Source organism: Stomoxys calcitrans, unplaced genomic scaffold, assembly GCF_963082655.1.
Source record: "Stomoxys calcitrans unplaced genomic scaffold, idStoCalc2.1 SCAFFOLD_119, whole genome shotgun sequence".
Lineage (NCBI taxonomy): Eukaryota > Metazoa > Arthropoda > Insecta > Diptera > Muscidae > Stomoxys > Stomoxys calcitrans.
In genome coordinates, this window is record NW_026739149.1 from 32279 (window position 1) to 47342 (window position 15064).

At 39.6% G+C, this 15064-nt stretch overlaps 1 protein-coding gene across 1 annotated transcript in view; it reads right to left on the reverse strand.

Moving 5' to 3' along the window:
• Positions 1 to 14503, reverse strand: part of LOC131998389 (uncharacterized) — a 30262-nt gene extending 15759 nt beyond the window's left edge. The window contains exons 1-2 of the mRNA XM_059370675.1: positions 14480 to 14503; positions 14043 to 14366 (exon numbers count right to left, since the gene is read on the reverse strand). Coding sequence (XP_059226658.1) covers positions 14043 to 14366; positions 14480 to 14503 — 348 coding nt within the window. The remainder of the gene's footprint in view (positions 1 to 14042; positions 14367 to 14479) is intronic.
• Positions 14504 to 15064: the final 561 nt, after the last annotated feature.

A 15064-nucleotide genomic window follows, 5' to 3' on the forward strand; every position in this document is an offset into this window, starting at 1 on the left:
TATGTCGATCTAGCCATGTCCGTCCGTCTGTCCGTCCGTCCGTCCGTCCGTTCGTCTGTCCGTCCGACCGTCTGTCTGTCGAAAGCACGCTAACTTCCGAAGGAGTAAAGCTAGCCGCTTGAAATTTTGCACAAATACTTCTTATTAGCGTAGGTCGGTTGGTATTGTTAATGGGCCATATCGGTCCATGTTTTGATATAGCTGCCATATAAACCGATCTTGGGTCTTGACTTCTTGAGCCTCTAGATTGCGCAATTCTTATCCGATTGGGATAAAATTTTGCACGACGTGTTTTGTTATGATATCCAACAACTGTGCCAAGTATGGTTCAAATCGGTCCATAGCCTGATATAGCTGCCATATAAACCGATCTTGGGTCTTGACTTCCTGAGCCTCTAGAGTGCGCAACTCTTATCCGATTGGAATGAAATTTTGCACGACGTGTTTCGTTATTATATCCAACAACTGTGCCAAGTATGGTTCAAATCGGGATATAACCTTATATAACTGCCATATAAACCGATCTTGGGTCTTGACTTCTTGAGCCTCTAGAAGGCGCAATTCTTATCCGATTGGAATGAAATTTTGCACGAAGTGTTTTGTTACGATATCCAACAACTGTGCCAAGTATTGTTCACATCGGTTCATAACCTGATATACCTGCCATATAAACGGATCTTGGGTCTTGACTTCTTGAGCCTCTTGAGTGCGCAATTCTTATCCGATTTGAATGATTTTGCACTACGTGTTTTGTTATGATATCCAACAACTGTGCCAAGAATGGTTCAAATCGGTATATAACCTGATATAGCTGCTATATAAACCGATATTGTGTCTTGACTTCTTGAGCCTCTAGAGGGCGCAATTCTCATCCGACAAGACTGAAATTTTGCACATAGTGTTTTAGTATCACTTCTAACAGCTGTGCTAAGTATGGTTCAATTCGGACCATTACCTGGTATAGCTGTCATATAAACCGATCTTGGGCCTTGACTTCTTGAGGCTCTAGAGTGCGCAATTCTTATCCGATTAGAATGAAATTTTGCACCACGTGTTTTGTTGTGATATCCAACAACTGTGCCAAGTATGGGTCAAATCGGTCCATAACCTGATGTAGCCGCCATATAAACCGATCTTGGGTCTTGACTTCTTGGGCCTCTAGAGAGCGCAATTCTTATCCATACTTGGCACAGTTGTTGGATATCATAACAAAACAATTCATGCAATATTCAGCCAAATTGGAAAAAATTTCCGGCTTGTAAGGGCTCAAGATCTTTTTATATGGGAGCTATATCAGGTTACTGACCGATTTTAACCGTACTTAACAAACTTGTCGGAAGTCATAACGGGCTCAGGAAGTCTAATCGTTAGATCGGTTTATAAGGGAACTATATCAGGTTATAAACCAATTTGGACCGTACTCGGCGCAGTTGTTGAAGGTCATAATGGAACACTACGTGCAAAATTGCAGTCAAATCGGAAAAAATTGAGGCTTCCAGGGGCTCAAGGTGTCAAATCGAGAGATCGGTTTATATGGGATGGGTTTATATTAAATCCCCAACGATCTACATTGGTATTAATTATCTGTGCAAATTCTCAAGCGGCTAGCTTTACGCATTCGACCTCTATCGTGATTTCGTCAGACGGACGGACATGGCTAAATTGACTCAGAAAGACGAGACGATCAAGAATATATTGGGTTGCCCAAAAAGTAATTGCGGATTTTTCATATATTGGCAACCCAATATATACTTTATGGGGTTTTAGCCGAATATTTCGAGGTGCTACAAACGAAATGACTAGATTAGTATACCCCCATTCTGGTATGGTATAAAAAAAACAAATAAAAAGGCATTAAGTTCGAGCGGGCTTAACTTTGGATACCCCTCACATCGGGTATATATGTTAGCTTGTCACCTTTCATCATAATTCGGTGAAAAATGCATCATGTATGAACCCATAGAAGCAATATCTATGTATAGTCCCATTTGGACCAAACTCTGCACGGAGTGGTATAAAAAATACAATTCACTGATCAAGTTAGTAAAATAGATAATTGGTGTTTATGGTAGATACATCCAAATATAGACCGATCGAAATCATACATGACACGTATGTCATGTATGGCCCAACAAAGGTTCTTGTGCCATTACTATGACAAATTTCTGCGCAATCGTATAACAAATGTGCCTTTTATGGGCTAAAGGCTTTAAATAGGGAGATTGGTCTTTGTGGCAGCTATATCCAAATACAGATTCATTGGGGCCATACTAAACGAGGATGTCGAAGGGCCAAAGATAGCTCACTGTGCCAAATTCCAGCGAAAAGGGGTAATTAACGCTGCGTTTATGGACCCGGACAATTGGCAGATTGGTATATATGGCAGCTATATCCAAGCATAAACCAATCGGAACCATGTAGGATACGCACGTCGAAAATCCTAACATAGGTTCTTGTGCCAAATTTAAGCGAAACCTGATAATAAATGCGTCTGTTATGTGCTCAAGACTTTATATCGGGAGATCGGTCTATATGGCAGCTATATCCAAATATAGACTAATCGGAACCCTATAGGCCATGGACGTCGAAGAGCCTTACATAGGTCTCTGTGCTAAGTTTAAGAGAAATCGGATTATAAATGCGCCTTTTATGGCCTCAACGATTTTAATCGAAAGATCGGTCTATATGGCAGTTGTATTTAAATATAGACCGATCTAGGCCACCTTCAAGAAGGATATCGAAGGATAATTCAATGATCAATATTTCTTTGACTTCGGACAATAAATGCTCCTTTTATTGGCTCAAGAATTTAAATCGAGAGATCAGTCTGTATGGCAAATATGGACCGATCTGGGTAAAATTGAAGAAGGATGTCAAGTGGCCTCATACAACCCACTGTCTCAAATTTCAGCAAAATCGGATAATAAATATGGATTTTATAGGCCTAACCCCTTAAATCGGCAGATGGGTCAATATGGGGGCTATATCAAGATATAGTCCGATAAAGCCCATCTTCCAACTTCAATATCAGCTCAATATCTCTATTTTTAAAGACTGTGGCCTGATTTCAACAGACAGGCGGACATACGGACGGACGCACAGACAGGCGGACAAACGGATGGACATGGCTAGATCGTCTTAGTTTATTACGACGATTAAGAATATATATACTTCATAGAGTCTGGAATGGATATTTCGATGTATTGCAAACGAAAACACAAAATGAATACATCCCCATTCTGACAATCCAATGCGGCTGGTATTACCAACATATATAACAGGCATGTGTACCTACATATCAGAAAACAAGTAAAATCTTATAAAACCTTCACCATGGATCGCATTTGTCAAGTTCCTTTTCCGATATCTCTTTACAGGCAAACAAAGGAAAATGGATAAGAAATACTACGCCATTGGAGCTTTACCAAGTTGTAAACCGATTGGGTTTCGCACTTGGAGATCTAAATGGAAGTCTTTGCGCAAAATTTTAGCCAAATAGGATAATAATTGCGCCCTCTAGAGGATCAAGAATTATAATCGGTATATCGGTTATATGGGAGTTATATCAGGAAATGAAGCGATTTGGACCGATTTGGAAGTCATAACAAAACACTATATGCAAAATTTCAGCCAAATCGGGTAATAATTGCCCCCTTTAACGGCTTACTAAGTCAAGATCCAATTTTGGTTTATATGGGAACTGTATCAGGTAATAAACCCTTTTGAACCACACATGAAACAATTGTTGTTATATGGGAGCTATACCAGGTTATGAATGGATTTAGACCACGCTTTGCACAGTTGTTGAAAGCTAAAACAAAATTCTTAATACAAAATTTCAGCCAAATCGGTTAATAATTGAGCTCTCTAGTGGCTCAAGAAGTCAATATCCGAAATAATTTTAAATGGAATCAATATCAAGTTATGGACCGAGTTGGACTATACTTGATCATTGCTCATTCCTACCAGAAGTAGTTCGCTTCATAAGGCAAAATTTTAAACCTGTGTAAAATGTCACCCAATTCGAATAAGAAGTGCGGCCTTTGGGGGCTCAAGAAGTAAAATAGAGAGATCGATTTATATGGGAGCTGTATCGGGCTATAGACCGATTCAGACCATAATAAACACGTATATTGATGGTCATGAGAGCATCCGTCGTACAAAATTTCATTCCAATCGGGTAAGAATTACGACCTCTAGAGGCTCAAGAAGTCAAGATCCCAGATCGGTTTATATGGCAGCTATATCAGGCTCAAGAAGTCAAGACCCAAAATCGTTTTATATGGCAGCTATATCAGGTTATGGAACGATATAAACCAAACTTGGCACAGTAATTGGATATCGTAGCAAAACACGTCGTGCAAAATTTCATTCCAATCGGATAAGAATTGCGCACACTAGAGGCTCAAGAAGTCAAGACCCAAGATCGGTTTATATGGCAGCTATATCAGGTTATGGACCGATTTCAATCATACTTAACACAGTTGTTAGAAGTGATACTAGAACACTATGTGCAAAATTTCAGTCAAATTGGATGAGAATTGCGCCCTCTAGAGGTTCAAGAAGTCAAGATCCAAAATCGGTTTATATGACAGCTATACCAGGTTATGGACCGATTTGAACCATACTTAACACAGTTGTTAGAAGTGATACTAAAACACTATGTGCAAAATTTCAGTCAAATCGGATGAGAATTGCGCACTCTAAAGGCTCAAGAAGTTAAGACCCAAGATCGGCAGCTATATCAAAACATGGACCGATATTGCCCATTTACAATTCCAACCGACCTACACTAATAAAAAGTATTTGCGCAAAATTTCAAGCGGCTAGCTTTATTCCTTCGGAAGTTAGCGTGCTTTCGACAGACAGACGGACGGACGGACGGACAGACGGACGGACGGACATGGCTAGATCGACATAAAATGTCGCGACAATCAAGAATATATATACTTTATGGGGTCTCAGACGAATATTTCGAGTAGTTACAAACAGAATGACGAAAATAGTATACCCCCATCCTATGGTGGAGGGTATAAAAATAATAAATTGCATTTTTTTCTAAAATATGTAACATCATTATTTCCTTGACAACTTTTATGATACCCACCCCCATAGGGTATATTCATTTATGGTGATCTCGATTGTGCAAAAAAGTGTAGCATTTTTCCCACATGTCCCATTGAAATCGAAATTTTATATTGGTTTGTCCAAAAATATATGACTCCACCACCGACTGCAGAGTTCGTTTGTATGTTGTTGCTTACAGAAAGTGCAAATAGGCTGCATTTCTTACACCGTACCAAGTCTACGGTGTAGAATGTTCATTCAAGCAAACTGAGTTTGAACAGAAGAAGAGGAAGACAACATTTTTTGAATGTTTTGAAAAAAGCGGCAAAACATTAAAAAGATACTCGTATATATTGTATATCAAGTAAGAGCGTGCTAAGTTCGGCCGGGCCGAATCTTATATACCTTCTACCATGCATCGCATTCGTCGAGTTCTTTGCGCGGTATATCTTTATAGGCAAACAAGAAATAATGCATAAGAATTGCTATGCTATTGGAGATATATCAAGTTATAGTCCGATTCGGATCATAAGTGAATTGAATGTTGAAGACCATAGAAGAAGACATTGGGTAATATTTAAGTCCATTCAATAAGCATAATCGGGAGATCGGTTTATAAGGAAGCTGTATCAGTCTATTGATCGATTAAGGCCATATTGAATACGCATGTTGAAGGTCATGGTAGAAGCCGTACAAAATTTTAGCAAAATCGGACGAGAATTGCGCCCTCTAGAGGCTTAAGAAGTCATTATCCAAGAACGGTTTATATGGCAGCTATATCAGGTTATGGGCCGATTTAAACCTTGCCTAGCACAGTTGTTGGAAGTCATAACAAAACACTTTGTGCCAAATCGGAAAAGAATTGCGACCTCTAGATGCTCAAGAAGTCAAGACCCAAGATCAGTTTATAAGGCAGCTATATCAAAACATGGACCGATTTGGCCCATATATCATCTTAAGTCACCTACACTAATAACATATATTTGTGCAAAATTTCAGGCGTCTAGCTTTACTCTTTCGAAAGTTTGCGTGCCGTCGGCATGCAGACGGACATGGCTAGATCGACTTAAAATGTCGTAAAATTGTAAGGCGTTCTGACAATCTCCGTGTGTCTGTCCGCCTGTCTGTCCGTCCGCCTGTCCAATCGTCTGTTGCAATCACTCTACAGCCTCCCAAAATTGAGATATTAAGCTGAAATTTGGCACAGATACGTTTTTTTCTGCACGCAGGGTAAGTTCTTGAACGGCAAAATCGGACCATATTTGGATATGGCTGCCATATCGACAGATCTGCCGAGTTAAGGTCTGAAACCCATAAAAGCTGAATTTATAGCCCGATTTCGCTGGAATTTAAATCAGTGAGTTGTTTTTTGGCCACCCGACATCCGACTCGAATATGATAAAAATCGGACTTTATTATGGGTCTGAAACCTGTAAAATCTACATTTATTATCCGATTTCGTTGAAATTTGAAACAGTCAGTTGTATTAAGACTCACAACATCCGACCCAAATATGGTTCAGACCATACGATATTAAGATATAGCTGCCATATAGACCGATCTGCCGATTTGAGTCTTAAGACCATAAATGTAGCAATTATTATCGGATAACGATGAAGTTTAAAATAGTGAGTTGATTAAAGCCTCCCGATGTTCGACTCAAATATGGTTCAGATCGGTCTTTATTCAGATATAGCTGCCATATAGACCGATCTGCCGACTAAGCGACTTAAGTCCATAAATGCTGCATTTATAACCCGATTTCGCTACAATTTGACACAGTGACTTATATTAAGCCTCCCGTCGCCCGACCAATGTATGGTCCACATCAGACTTTTTTTACAAATAGCTGACATATAGACCAATCATGCAATTTAGGGTCTTAATCTCATAAAACCGGATTTGTTGCCCAATTTTGCTGAAACTGTGAATTGCATAAGACTTCTCGGGACCTGAATCAAATATGATCCAGACCAGCCCTCATTTGCGTATTACTATGGATATGTTAGTGTAGTTGTTATAAAATAGGATGGTTAAGTTATCTATGATGGTGAGTATCCAAAGTTCCGCACGCCCGAACTTAGCCAGTTTTTATACCCTCCACCATAGGATGGGGGGTATACTAATTTCGTCATTCTGTTTGTAACTACTCGAGACCCCATAAAGTATATATATTCTTGATCGTCGCGACATTTTATGTCGATCTAGCCATGTCCGTCCGTCTGTCGTCCGTCCGTCCGTCTGTCTGTCGAAAGCACGCTAACTTCCGAAGGAGTAATGCTAGCCGCCTGAAATTTTGCACAAATACTTCTTATTAGTGTAGGTCGGTTGGTATTGTAAATGGGCCATATCGGTCCATGTTTTGATATAGCTGCCATATAAACAGATCTTGGGTCTTGACTTCTTGAGCCTCTAGAGTGCGCAATTCTTATCCGATTGGGATAAAATTTTGCACGACGTGTTTTGTTATGATATCCAATAACTGTGCCAAGTATGGTTCAAATCGGTCCATAACCTGATATAGCTGCCATATAAACCGATCTTGAGTCTTGACTTCTTGAGCCTCTAGAGTGCGCAATTCTTATCCGATTAGAATGAAATTTTGCACCACGTATTTTGTTATGATATCCAACAACTGTGCCAAGTATGGTTCAAGTCGGTCCATAACCTGATGTGGCTGCCATATAAACCGATCTTGGGTCTTGACTTCTTGAGCCTCTAGAGAGCGCAATTCGTATCCGATTTCCCTGAAATTTTGTACGACGGATCCTCTCATGACCATCAACATACGTGTTTATTATGGTCTGGATCGGTCTATAGCCCGATACAGCTCCCATATAAATCGATCTCTCTATTTTACTTGTTGAGCCCCCAAAGGGCGCAATTCTTATTCGAATTGGCTGACATTTTACACAGGTATCCAACATATAATTTAATTGTGGTCTAAACCGGATCATATCTTGATATCGCTCTAATAGCAGAACAAATCTTTTCTTATATCATTTTTTGCCTAAGAAGTGATGCCGGGAAAAGAACTGACAAATGCGCTCCATGGTGGAGGGTATATAAGATACGGCCACGCCGAACTTAGCACACTTTTACTTGTTAGTTGTCATACCATTCACCATAGGGTGGTGGATATATACTAATTTAGTCATTCCATTTGTAACGCACGGAAATATTGATCTGAGACCAAACAAGGTATATATTTCCTAGAAGGGCTTAATATTCTGAGACAATTTAGCCATGTCCGTCCGTCTATCTATCTGTCTGTCTGTCGAAAGCACGCCAACTTTCGAAGAAGTAAAGCTAGGCACTCGAAATTTTGCACAAATACTTTCTACTAATGTAGGTGGGTTGGGATTGTTAATGGGCCAAACATGGACCGACCATGTGTTGATATATTGTGTTACCATACGATCTTGGGTCTTGATTTCTCGAGCTAATGAAAACTCCGCTACCATATCCCTAGTTATATACAAATCTGGATCATATTTTTATACAGATCCCGAGAACTCTTATACAAGCAACAGTTTCAGGAAATCAGCCGATTGGCTTTTTATGGGATTAAGACCCTAAATTGCAACATCGGTCTATATGGCAGCTGTATCTATATAGTCTGCTCTGGATCATATTTGGATCGGTTGTCGGGTGGCTTAAAACATCGCACTATTTAAAACTTCAACGAAATCGGTAAATAAATATAGCTTTATGGGCTTTAAACCCTTAATCTGAAGATCGGTCTATATGGCAGCTATATTTCAATATAGTCCGATCTAAACCATATTTGGGTCAGCCAAATCGGATAAGAGTTGCAGCTTTTGTGGGCTTCAGACCTTTAATCGGCAGATAGGTCTATGGCAGCTATATCGAAGTATGGTCCAATATGAACCCTATTTAGGCCGAATGTAGGGAGGCCTAAAATAACTCACTCTTTTAAAAATCAGCGAAATCGGGTAATAAATAAAGCTTTTATGGGCTTTAGACCCTTTATCGGCAGATCGGTCTATATGGTAGCTATATCCACATATAGTCCAATTTTGCCGTTCCAGAACTTAACCTGCGTGCAGCAAAAAACGTATCTATGCCCAATTTCAGCGCAATATCCTAATTTTTGAAGGCTATAGAGTGATTTCAACAGACGGATGGACGGACAGACTCACGGACATCGTTAAATCGCTTAGAATTTTACGATATTGCATATTTCTATGTGTTGCAAACGGAATGAATTAATTAATAAACCCCTTTTCCTATGGTAGTGGGTATAATAATTAGACTACATTGAAATGGTCAGTCTACCACCGAAGAATGTGTGGGACAATGGGTTGTGTGAAGCCTCTCGACATGATTGTTCAATACCGCCCAGATTGGTTCGGATTTGGATATAGCTGCCAAATAGACCGATCTCTTGATTTAAGATATTGGGCCCTAATTAGGCGCATTTACTGTCCGATTTCGTTAAAATTTGGAATAGCGTGTGATTTAAGGCTCCTATATGGCCCAGATAGCTTCAGATTTGGATATAGCTGCCATATGTACCGATCTTTCGATTTAGGTTTTTGGATCCATAAAAGGTGCATTTATGAACCGATTTTGCTGGAATTAGGCACAATAAGTTGCGTAAGACATTCGTACTGGGCATGGTCTGAGATCGGTCTATATTTCGATATAGCTGCCATATAAACCTATCTCTTAATGTAAGGTTTTGTGTTCACAATAGGTCAATAGAAGGCAACCGTAGCGCAGAGGTTAGCATGTCCGCTTATGGCGCTGAATGCCTGGGTTCGAATCCTGGCAAGACTATCACGCCGTTCGGACTCGGCTATAAAGAGGAGGCCCCTTATCATTGAGCTTACACTTTTATCGGACTGCACTAATTGATATGTGAGAAGTTTGCCCCTGTTCCTTAATGGAATGTTCATGGGGTAATTTAACATTTTTGCATTTGTGTTCACAATAGTCGCATTTAATGACCAATTTCGCTGAAATTTGGTATAGCGAGTAGTGTTAGGTTTCTCGAAAAACCTGTTCATTAATACAATGAAATGAGTTAGACATTTTCATTGCCTTCTTGAATACGGTGGAGATCGGACTATATTTGGATAAAGCTGTTATGGGTCCATATATGATGCATTTTTATACCCACCACCGAAGGATGGGGGTATATTCATTTTGTCATTCCGTTTGCAACACATCGAAATATCCATTCCCGACCCTATAAAGTATATATATTCTTGATCAGCGTAAAAATCTAAGACGATCTAGACGTGTCCGTCCGTCTGTCCGTCTGTCAGCCTGTCTGTTGAAATCACGCTACAGTCTTTAAAAATAGAGATATTGAGCTGAAATTTTGCACAGATTCTTTTTTTTGTCCATAAGCAGGTTAAGTTCGAAGATGGGTTATATCGGACTATATCTTGATATAGCCCCCATATAGACCGATCCGCCGATTTAGGGTCTTAGGCCCATAAAAGCCAAATTTATTATCCTATTATGCTGAAATTTGGGACAGTGAGTTGTGTTAGGCCCTTCGACATCCTTCGTTGATTTGGACCAGATCGGTACAGATTTGGATATAGCTGTCATATAGACCGATCCTCCGATTTAGGGTCTTAAGCCCATAAAAGCCACATATATTATCCGATTTTGCTGAAATTTGGGACAGGGAGTTGTGTTAGGCCCTTTGACTTCCTTCGTTAATTTTGCCTAGATCGGTTCAGATTTGGATATAGCTGCCATATAGACCGATCCTCCGATTTCGGGTCTTAGGCACACAAAAGCCAAATTTATTATCCGATTTTGATGAAATTCGGGACAGTGAATTGTGTTAGGCCCATCGACATCCTTCGTTAATTTGGATCATATCGGTTCAGATTTGGATATAGCTGCCATTTAGACCGATCCTCCGATTTAGGGTCTTAAACCCACAAAAGCCACATATATTATACGATTTTGCTGAAATTTGGGACAGTGAGTTGTGTTAGGCCCTTCGACTTCCTTCGTTAATTTTGCCTAGATCGGTGCAGATTTGGATATAGCTGCCATATAGACCGATCCTCCGATTTCGGGTCTTAGGCCCACAAAAGCCATATTTATTATCCGATTTTGATGAAATTCGAGACAGTGAGTTGTGTTAGGCCCATCGACCTCCTTCGTCAATTTGGCCCAGATCGGTTTAGATTTGGATATAGCTGCCATATAGACCGATCCTCCGATTTAGGGTCTTAAGCCCATAAAAGCCACATATATTATCCGATTTTGCTGAAATTTGGGACAGGGAGTTGTGTTAGGCCCTTCGACTTCCTTCGTTAATTTTGCCTAGATCGGTTCAGATTTGGATATAGCTGCCATATAGACCGATCCTCGGATTTCGGGTCTTAGGCCCACAAAAGCCACATTTATTATCCGATTTTGCTGAAGTTTGGGACAGTGAGTTGTCTTAGACCCTTCGACATCTGTCTTTAACTTGGCCCAGATCGGTTCAGATTTGGATATAGCTGCCATATAGACCGATTTCCTGATTTATGGTTTTGGGCCCATAAAATGCTCCGATGTCGTTGAAATTCGAGACAGTGAGTTAAATTAAGCCCCTAGACATTCTTTTGCAATATCGATATAGATCGATATCAAGGTTTTAGGTTTTGGGGCCATAAAAGACGCATTTATTGTCCGATGTCGCTGAAATTTGAGACAGTGAGTTTAGTTAGGCTCTTTGACGTCCTTCTTCAATTTTGACCAGATCGGTCTAGATTTGAATATAGCAGCCATATAGACCGATCTCTCGATTTAAGGTTTTGGGCCCATAAAAGAGGCATTTATTGTCCGATTTCGCTTAAATTTGGGACAGTGCTTTAAGTTAGGCTCTTCGACGTTTTTATGCAACTTGGCCCAAATCGGTTTAGATTTGGATATAGCTGTCATGTAGACCGATATCGCGATTTAAAGTCTTGGCCCCATAAAATTCGCATTTATAATCCGATATCACAGAAATTTTACAAAGTCTTCTGTTAGGCTTTTCGACATCCGTGTCGTATATGGTTCAGATCGGTTTATTTTTAGATATAACTACTATACTTATTATAGTATTTGGTCCAAATCGGAACATATTTTAATATAACTGATATGGGACATAAGTTATGAATTTTTTCACCGAATTTTGATGAAAGGCGGCTTACATATATACCCGAGGTGGTGGGTATCCAAAGTTCGGCCCGGCCGAACTTAATGCCTTTTTACTTGTTTATTGTATTATGATGAGTTTTTGTGCGCTACGCCTCCACTGTGGTACAGTGTATTATAACTTAGTGCATTTATATGTTACACCCACAAACATAAATTTGGTAATCAAATTACACCCCAAATCCAATTAATCAACCAATACACCAATCACGCCAATATGGGACTCAAATGAAAGGTACTGCAGATTAGAAAACGTATCTGATATCCAATTGTCGGACCAAGTGTTTGGGGTACCACCCTAATCCCTAAAACACCCCTAAATCGGTCATATTTATATACCATGGCAATATGGGACTCAAATGAAAGGTATTTGCGAGTAAAATACGAATCTGTTGTCCAAATTTGGAACAAATTTTCTCCAAAACACCCCCCAAACAGGACATATTTACTGACCATGGCAATATGGGGCTTAAATAAAAGGTATTTGAGTTTAGAAAACAAATCTGATATCCAGATGTGGGACCAAGTGTTTGGGGGACCGACCATCCCCGAAAACATACCCCAAAGAAGTCAAAGTTACGACCATAGCAATATGGGACTCAAATGAAAGGTCTTTAAAAGTAAAGCACAAATCTGATATCAATGTTCAGGAAAAGTGTCTATGGGGCCACCCCACCCTCATTACACCATCCAAATAGGAAGTATTTGCTGATATTGCAATATGAGGTTCAAATAAGAGGTATTTTAGAGTAGAAAACGAATCTGATATATATTTTCAAAGCCAAGTCACTGAGTGGCAGTTGCCGACTATGGAAAAATAGAGCTCAAATGAAGGGTATTTGGGAGTAGACCATGAATCTGACATCAACATTCGGGACCAACTGTCTAGGGGACGTCCCACCACCATAACAAACCTCAAGTAGGACGTATTTGCTCACCAAGACAATTTGGGTTGTCAAAACAGTGGAGCTCGATTTTCATAGTTTTTAGGGCCCATACCCCAAAGCGGACATATTTGCTGGCTTTTTCCATAAGGGGTTTAAGTGAGTCATATTTGAAATTTGAAAACGAATTTGATATTCAATGGCAATATAGGGTTCAAATATATGAGAATAGAGCACGTTGCTGATATATTTTCCGGGCTTAGTGTTTGGGGGACCACCCCACTCCCAAAAACACCCCTAAATCGGGCATATTTACCGATCATGTCATTGTGGGGCTTAAATGAAAGGAATTGGGGGGTAGAGCAAGAATTGATACCCACTTTCAGGACCAATTTTCTGCAGGTCTACCCCTTTACCAAATTACCCAACAGCAATATTTGACTGACCATCACATTATGGTGCTCAAATAAAAGTATGTGGGATAAGAATACGAATTTGGTACCCAAATGTAGGACTCTGTATTTTGGGCATCACCCATTCTCCAAAACACCCCCTTAGTGTAAACATTTTTCGACCATGCCAATATGTGGCTCAAATGAAAGATATTTGAGATTAGAAAACGAATTTGATAACCAATCTTGGGGCCATGTGTTTGGGGGACGCCTCATCCTGTAAACTCTCCTCAGACCAATTGCAAAATGAGTTTAAATAAATGGTATTTGAGAGAAGAGCACAATGGATGTTTAATAACCCATCCGAAAACATACGCCGAGGTCCATCAAAATTGGTTCAGAACTAGATATACCTGCCACTTTGTACTTATTGGGTATGTGTAGGGTATTTTAAAGAGCGCACCACCCGACTTTTGCCTTTCCTTACTGGTTTAGTCTATGTGAGTTTTGTTTAACTTACCTGCCGAATTGGACATGAACTTGGCATAGTGTTATGCTTGTAAGTATTTTGCATCCAAGTTGACAATAGATTTAGCCCTGGATTTCCTTTCACGCCCAAAATTTCGCAAATATTGACGTCATAGTTAAATAAGCTGCGAAAGTTATTCATCTTGGGTGACTTGAAATCAATAACCAGTTTCATGCAATACGAATCAATTATGTCCTGGATGAAAACCATTTCACAATTAAATGAACTATGATCTGAGGATATATTAAAGTCATATTTGCTGGCATATTCTTCATTGACAGCGGTTTCGGCCGATTGGAAAAGTAGAATTCTGGACTGTAGTAAAGAAAACAATTAAAAACGTGCTAAGTTCGGCCGGGCCAAATCTTGGGAACCCACCACCATGGATTCTGCAAAAATTTTTAATTACAAACCCATTTAGAACATACTTGATACGGATTGCTGGGAGTCATAACGAAACTATGTGCGAAATTTCGGCTCAATCGGACAACAATTGGGTCTTCTAGGGGCTCAAGAAATCAAGTTGTTAGTTCGGTTTTTATGGAAGCTATATGAGGTTATAGACCGATTCGGACTATACTTGGCTCGATTGTTAAGAGTCGTATCAGAAAACTACGTGCCAAATTTTAGTTCAATCGTACAACAATTATGGCTCCTAGAGGCTCAAGAATTCAAATTGTCAGATCGTTTTATATATATCAAAGTTATAGACCGATTCAAACCACATTTAGAACGATTTTTGGAAGTCATAACAGAACAGTTCAGCTCAATCGGACAATAATTGGGGCTTTTAAAGGCCCTCAAAATGAAATCGGTAGATTGCTTTATATAGCAAATATAAATAAATTTGAACCGATATGGCTCATTTGCAATCCCCCATCCTCTGGTGGTGGGTATTTATATTGGAAATAGTAGAATGCATTTCAAAAAATCGAAACCATTTTAGATTCTGAAAAAGGAAAGGTTCTTTTCATTAACAAAACATACCTTTGGTCGTGCTGCAAAAATATATT